Here is a 21,541-nt window from a genome sequence, read left to right on the forward strand (position 1 = left end):
TTCTCAACTATGATTGCAGGAATGCAATCTAACATCAAACAAATTTGAGTTGATCTTAAGTTGATTTTCTTTAAAGGGAATGGTGTTTTGGAGTATGTACCATTACTATGATAAAACTACTACCCACAAACCTAGTCCTATTTGCTGTCTTATAAACTTATATGATTCTGGGGATCTAACTGCTTCATCAGAGAATGGCACCTGGTGCAAGATGTACAGAACCAGGAAACAACTTCAGTAGCGTCCAATGTTGTTTTTGGTAATAATATATTCATGACTGCATGATGTGAGCAAAATGGCTATTACAATAAGGAGCAATATCCTTGTCAAGTGTGACATTGTGATATCCCTGATTACAATTTGCTCAAAAATATGCAATTAAAATCTTGACATTACACTACTTGTCAATTTTTAATTATTCCATGGTGGATAGCACCATGATGCACAAGATCCTCATGCTTTTGTTTAATTAAGTTTTGTGACATTTTTTCCACCAGCCTTAATCAAGTACATTCAGCCAGTCTTAGTGTCTCGCTCAGATCAGTATTCTCGCCGGAAAACAGTTGAAGAAATAAAGCAAAGAGCTCTGTCTAATGGCAGATGGCCACAGGTGAATTTTTATTTTGTTTAAGTTTATGCCAATGCTTAAGTTTACTAAGCTGCTATGTGTGTGTATACGTGATGTGAAGAAATATATAAAATAAATTGGAAATACACGACTGGTTGGGCAATGTCTAGAAAAGAAAGCTAGGTGAATTGTGCATGTGAAATACCAAGATACGTTTCTCTATTCTAGGAATCAGTTTTCTTTTTAATCTTGGGTATTAGAAGCTTGATATTTTCTTTCAACTTCTTATGGAAGCACGTTTTAAGATATGCTCTTCATGAGCATAAGATGCAGTTATTACAACTTTAAGCTGCTAGAAAATGGTTTCATTGAAATAAGTTGCAATACAAGTCCAGAGTTGGGAACTAACCTAACTTCCTTTAAAGGCAGGTTGTCTCACACTGGTTTGGTTTAATGCCATGTGAAAAGTATCTCTAGTGCAGTGTCAAAAGTGCTCTTAGAAATTTATTTTTTAACTACCTACATAGTTGGTTTTAAATCTTTTTTTCCAAAACACTTAAATTTTGGTTGCCATGGGCATAGCATTGCATGATTGCATTTCTGATCAAGGATAAATGTCCGCAGCTTTAACTTAGAATTTATCTTTACAGAAATTACCTGGCTTGCTGTGTATTTCCATTATTTGCTGTTTATATTGCAGATTTTCTCTGTAAACAAGAGACTGCCTGGCTGAAAATCATTCTACAACTGCAGGTCTCAGACTGCTGCATTAAATACATCCCTCAAGCACCATATTGAATTCCTGGAACATTTGACTTTAGAATCCAAGAAGTCTATAGTATTTGTTTTAAATTATTTGGACACCAAGATTATTCAGACTTTGTTTGGATTTCACTATTTAAAACCAACAATATGTTGGATCACAGAATATGTTGACCTTTTGGTGCTGTAAGGGAAGTGTTACTATTTGGTTAAATGATATAACCAAGTAGAGGGAGTTACAGAAATGGGGATGAGGAGTCTCATTAAAAATCTGAAGAAGATTCAAACTGTTAACTCCGTTTCTCTCTCCACAGCTGATGCCGGACCTGCTGAGTTTTTCCAGCGTCGTCTGTTTTTATTTCAGATTTCCAGAATCTGCAGTATTTTGCTTTTTTCTTTAAAAATCGCTTCATTTTCTATGTTTGATAGTCTCATCAGAAGGCTTTAGAAGAACATCTTTACTGCAGCAGTCAGTATATGTAAATTATATTGAAGGTGTTCAGTTTTTGAGCATTGATTGTAGATAGAAAATGTAACATCTTAGACTTCTTCCAGAGATAAGTACCGAGTCCCCCGGGCAAATCATTGATCCAGTTGAACTAGAATGTGCCTTTACCTGCCCAACAGTTGGGTAGCTTCCAATAAACCTAGAGGTCAGACTGAGAATCCTCTTTATTGTAGTATGGCTCACTGGATACATATATGACCTTCCTTGATGTTGAAAAGTAGAAACTACTTTGCTAGACCATGGCTTAGGTTAAAGTTTGCCAGAGATTTAATGAACTGGACTGAAGGAGTGGCACACTAAAGTTGCAATAAATACAAGTTTAACATTCCTACCTTGAAATATAAAAAATGCCAATCATAGTGACTGTGTTGAACTGCAGTGCAAATTGGCCCAGACTAAGGTCCCTGGATATTGATCTTTACACAGGTTTACTTTGCTGACTGACTACAGTGTCTTTTGAGCTAATTTTCTCTCTGGCTATAGGCAGATTACTTAATTGGAGAAGTATAGGTTGAGAACAATTATATTTTCTAAAAAAGTAGAACTGAAGAAATTGTCTCAAACTGTAAACACAAATAAAACATGCTAGGTGCTTGCATTTGAATTGAATGCAGTTTGCTTCCTCCCTTTGATATCTGGCCAGACACACCACATATATTCTGGATTTATTTTATTAAAACAAGCTGTACCTTTTTTTGATGAACCTCTTTTTTTAAACACTATATATATATATATATATATATATATATAAAATGTGACAAAGAACGATTCCATAAAATGTTTCATTTTTGTCACATTTGGCTGTAAGATGTATAAGTTTATAACTCTGTGAAAAAGTTCCTTAGTAATTATGATGTACTTTTGTGCTCTTGGTCATTCTCCCATATTAGACATCTGCTGTAAGTACCAAAGAGCCCTAGGTTTGGCATGCTTAAATGTAATATATAGCATGACCAAATGTAGAGCAGGGCTTCCTCTGCTTTGCCTTCTTAATCTTAGGTATCTTTTGCTTCATCTGTGTGTTGTCCTTCTCCAAAACAAATGTATTAAAATCTCTCTGAGATGAGCAGAGAGCCTTCTGAGTTTATATCTACAAGGAACTGGTTCCTGCCTAAAATGAATTTGAGCAACAACCCAAGAATGGAAATTGGTATGGCCATCTGTTTTTGGCTAAACTTAAATCTGCTCTCTAGAGGCCAGGATGCTAAATTATTGAAAAAAAAAAATACCTGGAAAAACTCAGCAGGTCTGGCAGCATCGGCGGAGAAGAGTACAGTTGACGTTTCGAGTCCTCATGACCCTTCAACAGAACTAAGTAAAAATAGGAGAGGGGTGAAATATAAGCTGTTTAAGGGGCCGGGGAGTGGGGGGGGGAGAGAGAAGCTAAATTACTGGACCACCCTTCTCCTAAACTGTTACCTTTTTGTTGAAGGATGCTTCAGTTTTATTGTGAAGTATCCTGCTAACCGTTTTTTTGATGTGTATTTTGGAAACGTTTTCAACTTACAATATGCTTAACATTTTTTAAAATATTAAATACACATATATAATAGTGAGTACCACATATGTGATTGTGGTACTTTCATTTTTAAAGAGCTGGTTGTTAAAGAAATGATGTATACATTCAGTTGAATGGTTCATGATCTTAATTCTAGGTAATGATATTTCCAGAGGGTACGTGTACTAATAGATCCTGTTTGATCACCTTCAAACCTGGTAAGGCTATAATTTCATTTTAATCAGTACAATTTTAGTAAAGCATAATGGGTAAATACAATATTTAAAATGTGACTGCTTGAATTGTGAATCACTCAGCAGTTTCATTTTTGGAAAGTGACTGGAGAGGATGTTTCAATTTGTTTAACACTAGATTGAAATATTACTGATTACAATTCTGTCACTATTGGTAGAAAAAATTGAGATGAATAATTAGGAGTACCACATCGGCATAAATTAATACATATTAACTTGAGTTTTTTTGGAAACGTATTTTGCATATTAACACAAAACTGAACTCATTTTATAAATCCTAAATTGGAAGTCTTTTTTTGTTTATGAAGTCCACAGTTTATCTGTATTTGGTGATGCTCTTGGTTTGAAGCGGTTTTGTAAATACTAGTGTTCCCTGGCCGTTTTATTTTGTGGAGCTACTTCAAGAAGCAGTGGTGTCTTAGGAACTCCAAAGCTGTGAAAACCACCCGCTTTCTATTTCAGAGCAGTTTAACAGCAAGTGGAACTGAAAGACTCAATACACAAATTCGTACGCTTCTACCTAAAGATAAAATTCCTGTTTGTAACCTCTTTATTTATCCACTGAAACATAAGCTGGAATTTTCTGTCCCCATTGGCGCAGGCATCATGACGGGTGTGAGCGGACAATATGGCAGGAAGGCCAAAAATTGGTTTCACAACGTTGTGAAACCAGTTTACGATCTTCCACTCCGACTGTCAATGACGGGCCATGTTTCCCACCACCGGACATCAGGAACGTCATTTTAATACATCTGCATATCATTATAGGCCCTGCTGGCCAAAATCATCCTCCCACACTGGATCATCTGGGCACCATGCCGACATGTTTCACAGCAGCATTTAAAAGGCGTGCACATGCAAATGGTGAGCTAAACTTCAAGGAAAACTTGGAGGTGTGTGCACACTAATGTTGCACAGTGCTCGCAAGGGATGCCCATTGGACTTAAAGGTGAGGCATTGCGCATTCAGGTGAGAGCAGAGGCAAGTTGCTTTTTCCCAGCTGTCTGATGGTGCCAGGGTAAGGGCTGCACTGCAGTTAGGTTGAGTTGTGGGGGCAAGGCAGCACACTGAGAGTCGAGTTCAGGGGTGAAAGGGCTGCACTGAGGTTGGGTCGGGGGGGCTGCTGGAAGGTCTGCAGTGTATCTGATGTGAGTTGGAGGGGCAAGGCAGCCTGTCTTGACAGTAGTGCACAACAAGCACATGCCGGGGTCGGGGAGGGAAGTAGCCACGCATTAGGGAAACCTTGTATAAAATGACCATTCCTCCGCAGTCCAGACGCAGCCACGTTGACAGGCTTGGAGTCGGACCTCTAACTCAACTGCCCAGTCAAACAACGCAGAGGTATGAAAGTGCCACCAAATGCTCCAGAGCTTTTTACCCTTCAGACACACTGTAAGCTAATGAGTGTTTTAGTGGACTGCAGAACAATTGGGCAAGTTGTACAGTCTCCTTGTGAAGTCTGGCCATGTAGCAGTCATTTGGTGGAGGCGTTCACAACCCCTTGCAATGTCATCATTCAGGTTTGGACCAGTCTCCCCCATGGTTCAAATTAACAGTGCAGCCTTGCAGTGCGGGTTAGGAGAATGCCTGAAACTGAGCTGAGAGCACAGCATGCAGTCCAATGGGCAAAACTGCCGCCAGTTAGTCAGGTGGAGTGGGGCAAAGGTGGGTGGGGTTTCGAGCCGCCATGAAGTGCCTTAAACTCTGACCATCCAAGTGGTGGCCAGCACTCTGGAATAAGTTAACGAGCCTTCAGACTTAACCAAGAGAGGTTCTTTAGTACACTCATGTTAACCCACGCTTGATTCTGCAGGAGGAGTACAAGAGGAGCATTGAGCCGGGTGACCTAGCTGGATGCCTCATGGCTTACAGGGAGCAGAGAGGAAGGAGAAGAGAGTGACGGAGGTGCCTGGCTGGACAGGGGGAAGAGCAGCACCCTCAAGAAGAAGGGGCAGCTGGGGATGCACGTGCCACTAAAGAGCCACAGTGAGCCGTTGCTGGCCGGCCACCGAGCTAGACCCAGGGTCTATGGACGCCGCCTCTCATTCATGCAGATGACCGAGAACCAGCGTCATCAAAGACTGAGCATGTCCAGGGAACTGGTCAGTCACATCTGCCACCCGCTGCAGGATTGGCACCACAAGAACATTGAGGGCATCCACTGCCAGTGGCTATGAAAGTGACCATGGCACTCAATTTTTATGCCAGTGGCTCCTTTCGGGTGACCTCTGTGGGATATCACAAGCCTCCATACGCAAATGCATCCAGGGTATCACGGACGCCATAATCACGAAGGCACAACTTTGTGCATTTCACCTGGGATCAGGAAAGCCAGGAAGCAAAAGCGCTTGTATTTGCACAGATCTCAGGTTTCCCATAGGTGCACATGCCATTGACTGCACTCGTGGCGCTCAGATCTCCAAGCAGCAAGCAATCAACTACGTCAACTGTAAGGGCTTCCACTCACTGAATGTTCAGCTGGTGTGTGACCACCACAAATGCATCCTACAGGTCTGCGCACGGTTTTCAGGGAGTGTGCATGACTCCTGCTTTCTCAATAGGCCTCGGTTCCCTGACATCTTCCAGGGCCCACAGAGGCTGCAGGGCTGGCTCCTCGGGGACTAGAGCTACCCCCAGGGAACGTGGCTGACTACGCCCATGCAGCAGACAGGAGGTACAACGAGGCTCATGCTGCAACCTGCAACTTGGTGGAGCAAACAGTCAGGATGTTGAAAATGAGGTTCCGGTACCTGAACCAATCTGGTGGAGACCTGCAATACAGTCCATGCATCGTTGTCGCCTGATGCGCCCTTCACAACCTGGAGCTGCAATGGGGAAAGGAGCTGGCTGAGGAAGAGATGGAGGAGCTATGCATCTCTGATATGAAGGATGTCCATGGGGATGAAGGTGAGGAGCTCCTTAAAGGCAATGAGGCCAACGCACTGGCCAAATGAGGCAGGCACGTTCGGGTGGTCTTCATAGCTGCTAGATTCCTGGAGGATGATGACAACGTGCAGTAAGGAGACTCCATACTTCCTCACATTGCATCTGTGAACATTTGACTCCTGTCTGGCTGATGGTAGCGCAGATATCTTCTGTGATAAGGCTCCTCTCATGGGCATATAGGGACTATGGGCATCCATTGCATTCCAGTAGGATGATGAGGATATGCAGTGGGTTCACTCCATAGATTGTCACATAACTTATGTGAATGTCTCGACTCCTGTCTGATGGCAGATGGCTTGCGCTTTGTGAACAGGGACATATCATGGCGACGCAGCAGGGAAGCTTTCACTTCTCCTTATCCTATGGCATCCTTCGTGAGCTGAGCCCTTCAGGACCCCACTGTCACCGGATACAGATGCTGATGAGACAGGGTCATCTGCACCTCAGCGGTGCTGAGAGAGCACAGAGAATGATGGAATTTTGTACTGCTGGCCTAGGAGATTCTGACAGCAGTGATGAGCCCCATCGAGGTGCAGGTGTGACTGATGTGACTAGTTACTGTGAAGACACACCATCAGTGTGCTGGGAAGGTTGCACAAAGCATAGGGAAGAGGCGCTGGACCGAGACACCTGCCTTTATCTTATGCAGGGACCAAGGTTTCAAATCTGAGTAACACAAACACTGCTCATCATAACAAGGAGCCATAGGCAAGGAGACATTCTGAGGAGTTTGTTTATAATAGTGAGCATTATGTATAAGTGATTAATGCCCATGCCCAAGCTGTTCAACTACATCTTCTAAACCTTCCTAACCCTGCCACTACGTCTTGATCTTCCCAAACACCCACAGCGGAGTGGAGGCAGACTTCTGACTGCTACATCCTTTCTGTGATGACTTTGACGGGTGTCCTTTGATGGACCAAGACCTGGAGGACTCTGGCCTGCTTTCGGGGTCCTGCTGCGTAACAGTGGGCACCTTCCTTGGCCTGTGGAGCTGGAGCTGCTGGGGTTTTGAGAAGGGGGAGTTCTGATGGGCTGGCCACTCCTGAAGTCACCAGGGTGCAGGGCCCAGGGTGTGCACCTGCAGATCCACCTCCCTATGGGTGTCTGAGAGCCCCTGGCTGACTCCTTAAGGAGAAGGGGAAGCTGGAGAGAGATCGAGCTGCCCCACACTCCTCTCGTGTTGGTACAGTTGGAGGCCAACTATGGCATCAGCGATGCAGCTCAGACCATGCAGCAGTGCAGAAGTGATGTCCTGGACCAACATCTCTATGATGACTACCATCCTATCAGTGTTGGCCTTTGTACATTGGCGTGCTGGCACTATCACCTCTGACTGAAGGCAGATGGACTCCTCTATCATGCCTTGCAACCTGAGGAGAACAGTGGACATGACATCCCTTCCTGATGTTCCCGAGCTTGCCTTGCAGCTGCAGCAACTGAAGTATGACCGAGTCCAGAGGTTCGTCATCTGACTCGGATTCAACTCAGATTTCTGGTCTCTAGCAGTCCTCCGAGTGCTGGAAACTTGGGAAGTCTCGACTGCCGCCTGCTGTGGATCAGACAGTGTGATGTGCTCACCAGATTGTGACCCCGAGGCTACTAAAAAGCTAGGTCCCGCCGAGGTGTGTGTGTCTGCGCTGGTGGAGGGTGTGGGTGAGCACTGTGACAGGTCTTCAATGAGGGTGTCATCACATTCTTTTTCTGAGGTGTCTTTGGGATTTGAGTGAAGGACCTGGGCTGTGGACCCCCTCGGCTGTCTCCCAGTTGTGCTTGCAAAAGCAAGGAGAGATAATTAGTGCATGATAGGGGACTGCAGAACAGAGGAAGTGACAAAAGTGACTTACCCTGGCAGAATGGGGGAGATCATTCATCCTCTTTCGGCACTGGACTTCTGTCCTCTTTTGCAGGACGTTGGTGCTGCGCACCATTCTCACTGCCCCCCATGCTGGATTGGTGACCTTGCTTGCTGGCCTTTGCCCGGAGCGGGAGTAGAGGACATCACGATGGGCCTCCACTACATCTAGTAGGCGCTCGAGGGAGGCGTCGCTAAATCTGGCATCAGCATATTTCCCTTTGGTAGCTACCAGTTCCCAGCAGCTTCCTTCCTTGAAGAGTACTAGCTCTTTGGAGGGGCAACCTTTAATTATGGTGCCCGGTTTGCTGAAGGCCCGAGGTGATGGCAGGGCGGATGAATCAGAGGACGCCCCACCAGTGACCCAGTGTGCTTCCCGGGAATGCATAATTAATTAGGCGGGAATGGGTCAATACAGTGTGAAAACTCGTCATTGTGGCCAACTGGTAAAACATCCTTTTTCCTGCCCGCTACCACAGGTAGTGCAAATCTGGGATGATTCCACCTACAGGACCAGGTTCTGGCCATTCAGCCCCTGGAGTCTATTCCACTATTTAATTAGATCATGGCAGTTCTGTATCTTAAATCCATCTGTTCACCTTAGTTCCATATTTCTTCTTCAAAGAAAAAACCATTAGTCTCAGTTTTGAAATTATTAATGAACCTAGCCTCAGTGACTTTCCAGAGAAAATCTTTCCTGATATCACTACTGAATGGTCTAGCCCCTAGTATTAATGCCTCTTTGTTCTGTCTACCCTCTTAAATCCTTTAATAATTTCAACCTCAGTTCAATCACCTCTTAATCTTCCAAATTTAAGGGAATATAAATCTAGTCTATTCTTGAATTGAACCCTTTCGTCCCTAGTATCATTCTGGTGAATCTGCTGCAGTCCCCCTCTGAGGCCAGTATATCTTCCTGAGGTGCAGAGCCCAGAACTGCATGCAGACTAGGTGCCTTCTCACAAGAGCTTTATACAACTGTAGGATGACTTCTATCCCTTTGTTTTCCAGCCTCCTTGAGATGAAAGCCAAAATCCTATTAGCCTTTTTAATTTTTACCTGTACCTGTCCACTGGCTTGTTCCACTTCTGTTGAAAGGTTGTAAGATTGAAATTTTAACTGTTTACAACTTTCCACAGATTGTGCGCAATCTGAGTGTTCCCAGCATCATTTTCTGTTTTTATTTGATTTCCAGCATCTGCAGTACCTTGCACCATCCCCCCTCCACTGCAAGATGGCACCTTTGGTGTCACTTATGCTCAATGTGAGTGCTGCCACCAGTGTCTTGTGCATCCCACAGTTCTACCGCTGCCTCTTAAGTTATTTGAGTTGTCAGACCCTGAGCTAGTGCCTGTGACAGTGGTAGCAGCTGATGCAGTGCCATCTTCCTCGCTGTCCTCTTTTTCCAGGGAGCATAGTGGCTCTCCCTATCATCTTCCATTTCCTCCAGGGGAGCAAGATGGATCTTGCTTCTAGAAGCCTGCAATGATAAAGTTAGAAGGCTTAGTCTGTGTGGGTGAGGAGATCGTATTGTTTTCCTGGTGTGACACTATTTTAATGCCCTAGACTCTACATGACCCCAGAGTGAAAATTTGGGAGATACGAGAATTGTTGAGGGGGATGGGGAGGGAGGTGAGTGACCTTCAGCTACTGAGTGGGGTGAAGGGTTGGTGGGCTTCACCTAATACCGGTATAATTTTTTTCCTGCTATGCAACAATTTTTTGCAAAAATATACTTTATTCATAAAATATCTAAAACAACATTACAAAACATTTCAAAATGGTCAGTCTAGTGCAATGATATTTGAACTATCCACAGAGATCATGTTGCACTCTGAGCTGCTTCAATACAATTGTGATGCATGTAATATTTAATGTATACATTCACTGAGAGTCATACAGCCAGAGGGGTTTCTACACAATCCCCAGCCCCTCAATACACTATGGCTGAATGGTCTTAGACAGCAACCTTCCCCATTATGCCTCTGCGGCAGCTGCACCAAGCTTCAGTGCATTTCTCCACACGTAGTCCTGAACCTTGGAATGTGCCAGTCTGCAACATGCAGTCGAGGACAACTCTTTGCACTGGAAGACCAGCAAGTTTCAGGCAGACCAAAGAGCACCTTTCACTGAGTTGATGATCCTTCAGCAGCAGTTGATGTTTGTCTCAGCGTGTGTCCCTGGGAACAGCCCGTAGAGCGCAGAGGCCTATGTCATGGAACTGCTTGGGATGAACCTGGACAAAAGCCACTGCATATCTCTCCAGACCTTCTTTGCAAAGGCACATTTCACAAGGAGGTGAACAAATGGTCTCTTCCCCACCACAGCCACCTCAAGGGCAACGTACGGAGGGGGTGAGACTCCATGCGTCTAGGAAGGATCTGACGGGCAGGGCCATTCTCACCACTAGCCAAGCTATGTCTTGGTGCTTGAGGCATTCTGCCAAATGATTTTGACAGTCTGCTCAAGGAACCATTTGATAGGATCTACCATCTGCCTTCCCTGCAGGGTCTCTAGGATGTTACGTGCAGACGACTGACTGATGGGCTTGTGGTTAAAGATATTTCTCTGCATAAATTTTTCCATAAGGGATAGGTGGTCTAACTACTTGAAGGGTTCTGCGGCAGTGTGGCCAGACTCATCCTTGGCAACACCAGAATATGCGTCACATACAACGGTCAAAAATGTTTACTTTTGTAATTAAAAGATACAGCCATTCTCTTTGCACTTTACAGTACACGTTTTTTGTAATGTTTGGCTGTAATTAGGAAGTTTAATCCCATATGCTTGACTTAATCACTAGAACTCTGCAACCGCTCATTTAAAACCTAACCTTCCCCCACCCATAAGTTCTGAATAAACTGCACACTTTGTAAACCTAGTTTGGCTAAACCACATGCCTTTTTTTGCAGCAGGAATTGGGCCTCAAAGATCTGTTAGGCCACACCCACAAATTGAAGAAAAAACAAGGTTTTAAAGGGGCCTTGCAGCTGAGCTTCACATTGCTGCTTAAAAACTCGTGACCCCAGTTTGGGAAGCCCTGAGGTAAAAGATTCCATGGCACTTTTTTGAAGAAGAGCCAGAGGTTTTATCTTCAGTGTCCTGAACAATCTTTATATCTCGGTCAAGATAATAAAAAGATTTAAAAACAAAAAACTGCGGATGCTGGAAATCCAAAACAGAAACAGAATTACCTGGAAAAACTCAGCAGGTCTGGCAGCATCGGCGGTGAAGAAAAGAGTTGACATTTCGAGTCATCATGACCCTTCAACAGAACTGAGTGAATCTAAGGGGAGGGGTGAAATATAAGCTGGTTTAAGGTAGGGTGTGGTTAGTGTGGTTGTAGGGACAAGCAAGCAGTGATAGGAGCAGATAATCAAAAGATGTCACAGACAAAAGAACACAGAGGTGTTGAAGATGGTGATATTATCTAAACGAGTGTGCTAATTAAGAATGGTAGGGCACTCAAGGTACGGCTCTAGTGGGGGTGGGGTGGAAAGGCTAGCAGGGCATAAAAGATTTAAAAATAATGGAAATAGGTGGGCAAAGAAAAATCTATATAAATTATTGGAAAAAACAAAAGGAAGGGGGAAGAAACAGAAAGGGGGTGGGGATGGAGGAGGAAGTTCAAGATCTGAAGTTGTTGAATTCAATATTCAGTCCGGAAGGCTGTAAAGTGCCTAGTCGGAAGATGAGGTGCCGTTCCTCCAGTTTGCGTTGGGCTTCACTGGAACAATGCAGCAAGCCAAGGACAGACATGTGGGCAAGAGAGCAGGGTGGAGTGTTAAAATGGCAAGCGACAGGGAGGTTTGGGTCATTCTTGCGGACAGACCGCAGGTGTTCCTTAAAGCGGTTGCCCAGTTTACGTTTGGTCTCTCCAATGTAGAGGAGACCGCATTGGGAGCAACGAATGCAGCTATCTCTGACACTTCCCTTCCCATCCTTGACCTCTCTGTCTCAATCTCTGGTGATAGACTGTCCACCAATATCCATTACAAGCCTACCGACTCCCACAGCTACCTCGACTACAGCTCCTCACACCCCGCTTCCTGTAAGGACTCCATCCCATTCTCTCAGTTCCTTTGCCTCTGTCGCATCTGTTCTGATGACACTACCTTCAAAAACAGTTCATCTGACATGTCCTCCTCCTTCCTTAACCGAAGTTTTCCACCCACGGTCGTTGACAGGGCCCTCAACCATGTCCGGCCCATCTCCCGCGCATCTGCCCTCACACCTTCTCCTCCCTCCCAGAAACATGATAGGGTCCCCCTTGTCCTCATTTATCACCCCACCAGCCTCTGCATTCAAAGGATCATCCTCCACAATTTCCGCCAACTCCAGCATGATGCCACCACCAAACACATCTTCCCTTCCCCCCCCCCCCCCCCCCCCGGCGGCATTCCGTAGGGATCGTTCCCTCTGGGACACCCTGGTCCACTCCTCCATCACCCCCTACTCCTTAACCCCCACCTGTGGCACCTCCCCATGCCCACGCAAAAGATGCAACACCTGCCCCTTCACTTCCTCTCTCCTCACCGTCCAAGGGCCCAAACACTCCTTTCAAGTGAAGCAGCATTTCACTTGCATTTCCCGCAACTTAGTCTACTGCATTCATTGCTCCCAATGCGGTATCCTCTACATTGGAGAGACCAAACGTAAACTGGGCGACCGCTTTGCAGAACACCTGCGGTCTGTCCGCAAGAATGACCCAAACCTCCCTGTCGCTTGCCATTTTAACACTCCATCCTGCTCTCTTGCCCACATATCTGTCCTTGGTTAGCTGCATTGTTCCAGTGAAGCCCAACGCAAACTGGAGGAACAGCAACTCATCTTCCGACTAGGCACTTTACAGCCTTCCGGAATGAATATTGAATTCAACAACTTTAGGTCTTGAACTCCCTCCTCCATCCCCACCCCCTTTCTGTTTCTTCCCCCTTCCTTTTGTTTTTTCCAATAATTTATATAGATTTTTCTTTTCCCACCTTTTTCCATTATTTTTAAATCTTTTATGTCCTGCTAGCCTTTCCATCCCACCCCCACTAGAGCTGTACGTTGAGTGCCCTACCATCCATTCTTGATTAGCACATTCGTTTAGATAATATCACCACCTTCAACGCCTCTGTATTCTTTTGTCTATGACAACATTTGATTATCTGCTCCTATCACTGCTTACTTGTCCCTACAACCACACCACCAACTTCTCTCCCACCACACAACCCCCCCACCTTAAACCAGCTTATATTTCACCCCTCTCCTTAGATTCACTCAGTTCTGTTGAAGGGTCATGAGGACTCGAAACGTCAACTCTTCTTCTCCGCCGTGCTGCCAGACCTGCTGAGTTTTTCCAGGTAATTCTGTTTTTATAATAAAAAGATTATTTGATCATTATTACATTGCTGTTTGAGAGCTTGCTTTATGCAAGTTGTCTGTCACATTTCTTGCATTACAACAATGATTACAAAAAAAGTACTTCATTGGCTGTAAAGTACTTTGAGGTTTGGGTGCTGAGATTGTGATAAGTGCTATAGAAATGCAAGTCCATCTGTCTTATATGGGTGGAAGTGCCATGAGGTATGTCTGAAGTGAGAGTATTGCTGATGAGTGAGGGAGGTGGTGGCATAGTGGTATTATCACTGGACTAGTATTCCAGAGACCCAGGGTAATACGCTGGGACCCCGGGTTTGAATTGCACCACGGCTGATGGTGAAATTTTGAAGTCAATAAAAATCTGGAAGTCTGATGATGATTGCCGATTGTTGTAAAAACCTATCTGATTCATTAATGTCCTTTAGCAAAGGAAATCTGCCGTCCTTACCTGGTCTGGCCTATATGCGACTCTAGACCTACAGCATGTGGTTGACTCTTGACTGAACAAGGGATGGGCAATAAATGCTGGCCTAGACAGCGATGCCCACATCCCATGAACGAATAAAACCAAAAGCCTAACTGATGCCAGTTTATAGTCAAATGTAGCATGACGTTTATGTGGTGTGGTTATTGAGAAGTGTGTTGGAGATGGGACCTTACCTTGACCTATCTTTTGAGTTATTGGAACCACATCGTGGGGGAGGTGCTCCTGGCTGGATTGGCAGGAGCACTTCCCCTATGGCTTCCTTCACCCCATGTGGCTACAGGACTGCTGTACCTTCTCTACTAAAACCTCCAGTATTGCCCCATAGAACCTGTGGGCCCTCTTCATCAGCCCCTGAGCCATCCTGGCAAGTTCTGTCCTGTTCCTCAAACAGCGATCCAAACTTTCAAAGTGTGTGCATGGAGGCTAAGCCTATAGGCCTGTTTTCACACATCCAGGCATGTTTAAATTATGGTAATCAACAGTTAACCCCAATATTGCAGGCTAAATCCAGACTTTTAAATAAGAATGTTTTATAGTACACCACCACTTGACACCTATTTCCATCCTTTTCTTGAAGTAACCTCCACTAATTTTACAAGAGTAGTATGTTTAAAATGAAATATCATGACACCATGCATAAGTTTCTTCATTGTGCTTGTGAAATTGATGTTGGTATTATGCTTGTACATTGGAATTAATTTGTAATGTGAGTGGGTAACATCAAGTGAATATGTAATAAAGGCCTTAAGCAAGTGAGATTAAGCGTTTTTTCTCATTCATTCATGGGATGTGGTGTTGCTGGCTAGGCCAGTATTTATTGTCCATCCTTAATTCCCCTTGACAAGGTGGTGGTGAGATGACTTTTTGAACCGCTGCAGTCTGTGGTGTAGGTACACCCACAGTGCTGTTAAGGAGGGAGTTCCAGGATCTCAACCCATGACAGTGAAGGAACAGTGATATATTTCCAAGTCAGGATGCTGAGTGGCTTGGAGGGGAGCTTCCAGGTGATGGTGTTCCCATGTGTCTGCTGCTGTTGCCCTCCTAGATGGTTGCGGTCGTGGATTTGGAAGGTGTTGGTTAAGGAGGCTTGCTGAGTTCCTGCAGTGCACCTTGTCGATGGTACACACAGCTGCCACTGTGCATCGGTGGTAGGCGAGTGAATGTTTGTGGATGGGGTGCCAAAGCGAGCTGCTTTGTCCTGATTGATGTCCAGCTTCTTGAGTGTTGTTGGAGCTGCACTCATCCAGGCAATTGGAGAGTATTGCATCACACTCCTGACTTGTACCTTGTAGATGGTGGACAGGCTTTGTAGTCAGGAGGTGAGTTACTCACTGCAGGATTCCTAGCCTCTGAGCTGCTCTTGCAGCCACAGTATTTGGTTTCTGGCCAAAATTCCATTTTATTTAGAAATTTTCTCCATTAAGGTAAATTGGTAGTTTGTTAGAGGCACTCGTGCAGGAAAGTGCATTTGTGGCATTTTTATCTATGATATTTACTTTGTGATAACCTGTACATAGATAAGGGCTTTATTGTTGACTCTAGTTATTCAAGCTGCACTTAGTAGCTATTCGTGGCCTATTGACTTAATTCTTTGATTAAATATGAATGGGCAAAGAGTGGATTCTGTTTTTCAAATGAGCTGCTATGTATTGGCATTTCGCAATGTTGTCAGTAAGTCGCAGCTTAGTGTAGTAATGAGGCTGTCAAAGATGTCCAGTTAAACTAAAAAATATTCTTGATTTGTATATTCAGTTGACAAATACAAGACTACATTATTCTCATTAGGTGAAATTAAAACTTTGGTCAATTTTGGCATACATGCAAATCCTTGGGAATCAAATATCTTTAAATCTTAACATTATCTGTATTTGTTGTATTTGCCATAATTATTTTCTACATTTCTATCCTGATTCTAAATAGAAGTCAATGTTAATATTCATATACATAACTGAGTTTGAACCTCTATCACTTTATTATGTAAAGCTTGAAAGCTAAGATATCATGTTTCGTAGCTTCCATATATGGTTCGCTGAACCTATCACATGCCACTTAGAAGGTAAAAGTTAATAATCGGGCTAACTGTTCAAAAAGGGGGAGAGTGATAAGCTGGGTGACCACAGGTCAGTCAGCCTAATGCTGGTGATGGGGGAGCTTTGAGAAAATAATCTGGGACAAAATCATTTGGCACTTTGAAAAAATATAGGTTAATAAATAAAACCCAGCATGGATGTATTAAAGGCAAATTGAATTTGACTAACTTGATAAGAATAATACGGTTGGTGTATATATCGACCTTCAAAAGGCATTTGAATAGGTACTACGTATTAGACTTGTTAGCAAAATTGAACCCCAGTGGATTAAAGGGGCCATGACTGCATGTGTATGAAAGGGGCAGGAAGCAAGAGTAGCGGTGAGCAGTTAATTTCAGATTGAAGGGAAGGGTATGGTGTTGTCTGCCAAGGGTCAGTATTGGGCCCAATGTTCTTTTTGATAAATATTAATAACTCTGATTTGGATATACAGAGCTTAATTTCTAAATTCGACACAAAACTCTAAATGTGGTAATCAGAAAGAAGGTTAGGATTGGACTTCAGGAGGATTAAAAATAAATAAATGCTGGAAATATTCAACAGATCAAGCAACACATGGAGAGCGAAACAGTTAACGTTTCAGGTTGATCTTTCAACAGACCTATCTGATGAAAGGTCATATTAAAATATTAACACTCTTTTTCTCTCCACATATGTTGCTTGACTTACTATTTCTGTCTCAGATTTCCAGCACCTGCAGCATTTTGCTTTTGTGTTGAGAATACAATCTAGTAATTTTAGGCAAAGACAAGGCAGATGAAATTTAACACAATTGTGAAGTGTGATCCCTTTTGGTAGAAAGAATAATGAGAGGTGATATAAATTAAGTGGTACAATTCTAAAATGGAGGGTGGGTACAGGAACACACAAACTTGGCAGTATACATAGTCAAGTGTTAGGACGTGTTGAGGAGGTTTTTGAAAAAGCATATGGGTTCCTTGGTTTTATAAAGGAGGCATAGAGCACAAAAGCTAGAAAGTTTTATGCGTAAAATTTTATAAATCACTAATTAGGCCTCACTGGAGCATTGTGTCCAGTTGTGGGCACCACAGTTTTGGAAGAATGTCAAGGCGAAGGGGGCACAGAAACCATTTACTAGAATGGTATCAGGGCTGAAAAACTTCAGTTATTTTGAGACTCAAGAAACTGGGGTTACTGTCCTTAGACCAGAGAAGGTTATGGGGAGATTTGATAGTTATTCAAAATCATGAAGAGTAATTGAGGAGAATCTGTTTCCAGTGGCAGAATGGTGAGTCATCAGAGGATATAGATTTAAGGTAATTGCCAGAAGAGCCAGAGGTGACATGAAAATGTGTCTTACACTGAGTTGTTATGGTTTGGAATGTAGTGCCTGAAAGGGTGGTAGAAACAGATTCAGTAATAAGTTTTTAAAAAGAAATTAGATAAGTAATAGAAGAGGGATGCTTGCAGAGCTATGGGGAAAGAGCAGAGACTCATTGGATAGCTTTTTTAAAGAGCTGGCATAGGCATGATGGGTTGAATAGCCTCCTTATGTGCGGCATGGCTTGAGTTCCTTTTGTTCATTGAAACTGTGGTTTCTGTGGAAGCTCATGCAGATCAAGCAGCATTATTCAAGTTTAGTTTTGAGGAGTTGAGAAGTAGGCTGCATCACTCCAGCTGTGGTGCTAATGTCTAGTCAAAAAGTCTGTCCCTACACTTGAATAATGATCAATTAAATTAGGTACTGGAAGGCAATTGTACCTTTGGTAATTTCCCAGTAGAGTGAGTCTTTTCAGGAATAGTCGAAGAAAAAGAAATTGACAGATCAGAGAGGGGAAAAAACTATATAATTTTTTTTCATATTTTCCCTTTCAGGTGCATTCATTCCTGGAGTTCCTGTGCAACCTGTAGTCTTGCGTTACCCCAATAAAATGGTGAGTGCTTTTTAAAATGTGTGAAAATCTGAATTTTAAATTCATGTTACATTTTTCATGATTGTATTTTATTATCTAGTTAAATTGTTTACATCAAATCATTGTTCAATTGTATCTGCTTTAAATAAGGTTTTACTAACTGAAATCTGTGCTTTAGTATTTTTCTGAGCCCTCTGTGATTCTAAGACTTCTATGGACTAGTGTTGCCTCGTTCATACTGAGAAACTGTTGTGTGCGCCCACATAAAAAATGTTGACGTAACATTGCAAAATAGATATGTCAAAAATGTCCTAATCCTATGTCCGAGAAAGCCCCAGAGAAAGCACTATTTTATTATTGTTCCCCCCAACTATGGGCTCTTTGCTAATTGTATTGGCCCTCTGATTACCAGAAGTTTAGGACCAAATCTGCCATCTTTCTGCAGAGGCAGGTGAATAGACAGAAGATGAAACATTAATTCAGTATATTTAGCCTTTGCTTCCTTTTTCATGTTTCCCAGGAGCCCAAGATTCCAACAGTAGCCACAAACTTCCAGAAAATATACTACATATTTCTTTTCAAAGGAAGCATACAGAATAAAGAAAAGTTAGGCCCTATGGTAGTACCACAGTAACCCCTAGATGGCCAAGTAATAATAAAGCCATCAATAACAAAGTATCAGTGTACAAAAAGAAAGGCTAAATTGAAATTTTGCATTGGCTTGGTCATGCAGTAGATCCTTTAGCAATTACCCATCAAAACAAAACTACTTCCATAAATAAGAAAACAACACATGGGAAGGCTTTTAATATGGTACAAAGTACAATTGCTCAGTCACATTTTTTGCATAAGATGCTTGTTGCCAAAATCAAATACGCCACTTCCTACACTTTCCTCGGATCCATGAATCAATAATATTCAGAACAAGATCAATAAGCCTAATTATTCCAGTCAAGCCCAGTCATAATAACATTATCAGCCAAAGTAGACAAAACCTCAGGGAAATAGAGTTAGAACACAATCAAGAGAGAAGACATTTCTACTTCAGTTATTTGGTAGTTTACAATCATAGGGATTCTGATTTGTTTACTTTCCTTAAGACAGTTGGTTTACTTTCCTTAAGACAGGAGCTCAAGGCAGATATATTACCACATACTATCCCTGCAGTGCGACAGGCAACTGGTAGTCAGCCGTAGATCTATAAGTTGCTTATTGCCATGTTGGCATACAAGAATGCCATTGGAGATTCCTTGGCTTCTGTTTCAAAGACAAAGCTATTCAAGCAAATTACTCCCCTATGGCTTTCCCTCAGTGCACAAGGCCTTTAACTGTGTATTTGAATAGTCACAATGAACGGCAGGATGCTGTAACTCCATCTGTTCATGAGGGGCTGTTATTTTCAAGTTCTAGGTTTGATATTTTATTTGCTGAACTTTGGGGCATCATAAGACATGAGATCCTGGATTGGTTTGTTTTCCTTTTATGGAATCATATTTTGCAGCACAGGAAACTATGCAATCAATCACTCAGTCCAATTCCTGTGCCCTCTATTTAAGCCCTTTTTAAAATGATCTATTTCCCTTTAAAAAGCTGTATTGGATTCTGCTGTTTACTGTTTCTTGTAGAGCATTCCATATCCCAACAATCTTCTGCATATGTAAAAGAAGTAAATACCCTAACATCTCCCTTCGTTGTTTTGGTAATTATAAATGTGAACCCTCTAGTTGTATATTCCCTGACCAATGGAAATTTTTTTTTTCCAATATCTTATCAAAACTCAGTGCATCAGATCATCTCTAAACCTTCAGGTCTAGTGGAGAGAAAAGCTCTAGTCTTGGTATCATCTTAGTAAATCTAAACCACTTGGAGTTCATATTCTTCCCAAAAATAGACACAGTAATCTAGTTTCAACCTTACTTTTGATTTCTATATGTTTAGCATAGCTTCAACCCATAATTATTAATCAATTATATTTGATTTGGACCAAAAAGTTTGGACCATTGTCGTCTTTGTCACATAAGTCAGAATTATAATCTTGTTTTAATTGTATGTAGATATTTAAAGAGTTCTTGTATTTATCTGGAGAGAGCAGTTAAAGTAGCCTTAACAAATTTCCCCCTTGATTTAACTTCAACACCATGGGGAGAATTTTTAGCTCATCAGGTGGGTGTGCGCCTGACCTGACCGAGTGTAAAATGACTCGCCATGCCATTGGGCAAATGCCCCAACGGAATCGCGCACTCATGCGATATTTCAATCGGGTGTGCACCAGAGTCGGCAGTGCGCCCACCAACAATTAAAAGACCTATTAAGGCCATTAAAAAGGTAATTGAAACAAATTTTTCACTGCCCATTCAACATTACAGTTGGTGGACAGGCGAAAAGGCCAAAGTGGCCTTGCATTTTTTAGGAAACCTCATCCACGAGCAGGATGAGATTTCCAACAGCAATTAAAACCTTTAAATTTCATTTAAAACATGTGCCTGCCCATATGATAGTCACATGAGAGAACATGTTTTATAACATTTTTAAAACCTTTATTTTTGATGTGTAAACTGTTCATCTCCTGAGGGATCTGTGTGTGTCAGGGAGCTTTCCAGGGCACACCTGCACACATGCGTGAAATTTGCGCTCGTTCCCCCTCCCCACCAAGCACACAGGCAGCGCTGAGCGCTGATGCTCACTTTTCACGCTGGGCAAGCCTTAATTGGTCTGGCAGCATGAAATTGCAGTCTGGCCCCGATTGTGGGCGGCTTCCTGACTGCCCCCACCAAGCCTGCCCACCAAGGGGACAATCCTTTCCCATTGATAAATCAGTTCAGATAGTTGAAATTATACAGGTACCTCCTGCTTTTCCTAAATTTGTTCTACTTTAGTACTTCTCGGAAAAGATTCTTTTAAAAAAGGTATTACTTTCCTTAAAGATTTTCTTTTATTGATTCATATGCATCCTTTACACCCTGAACCCATCTTTGCAAACTTGCAAAGGTTTAGTTTGAGAGTTAAATAAGTGGTTTTCAGCTTGTTTCCAATCAAAATGGACTACTTCTAAAACTCTGATCCTGCTATTTCATAGAAATGGGAGTAGGAGGCCATATGAATGCCACCTGTTGGCATAAAGACTTACAGTTATGCTTATTCAGCATATGGTTTCCATTGAACAAGCTAGGATATACCTTTTTACTGTAAGGGATGTATCTTTGAAAGATGAAAAACAGTTTATCTAAATCTGCTTTCCAGTTCATGGATGGTTACCATCAATTGAATGGAATATTCAAGTCAAAAACCATTTGGATGAAACTAAGATAAAAGAGAGGTAATATGAGGAACTA

The 21,541-nt window shown here is 42.8% G+C and overlaps 1 protein-coding gene across 3 annotated transcripts in view; it reads left to right on the forward strand.

The window, feature by feature from the left end:
* LOC121275952 (lysophosphatidylcholine acyltransferase 1-like) overlaps positions 1-21,541 on the forward strand; it is a 209,783-nt gene that overhangs the window by 130,064 nt on the left and 58,178 nt on the right. For all 3 annotated transcript variants that reach the window (XM_041183858.1, XM_041183859.1, XM_041183860.1), the window contains exons 4-6: positions 498-610; positions 3,494-3,554; positions 18,172-18,230. In XM_041183858.1, coding sequence (XP_041039792.1) covers positions 498-610; positions 3,494-3,554; positions 18,172-18,230 — 233 coding nt within the window. The remainder of the gene's footprint in view (positions 1-497; positions 611-3,493; positions 3,555-18,171; positions 18,231-21,541) is intronic.

Source organism: Carcharodon carcharias, chromosome 3 (assembly GCF_017639515.1).
Source record: "Carcharodon carcharias isolate sCarCar2 chromosome 3, sCarCar2.pri, whole genome shotgun sequence".
Classification (NCBI taxonomy): Eukaryota; Metazoa; Chordata; class Chondrichthyes; order Lamniformes; family Lamnidae; genus Carcharodon; species Carcharodon carcharias.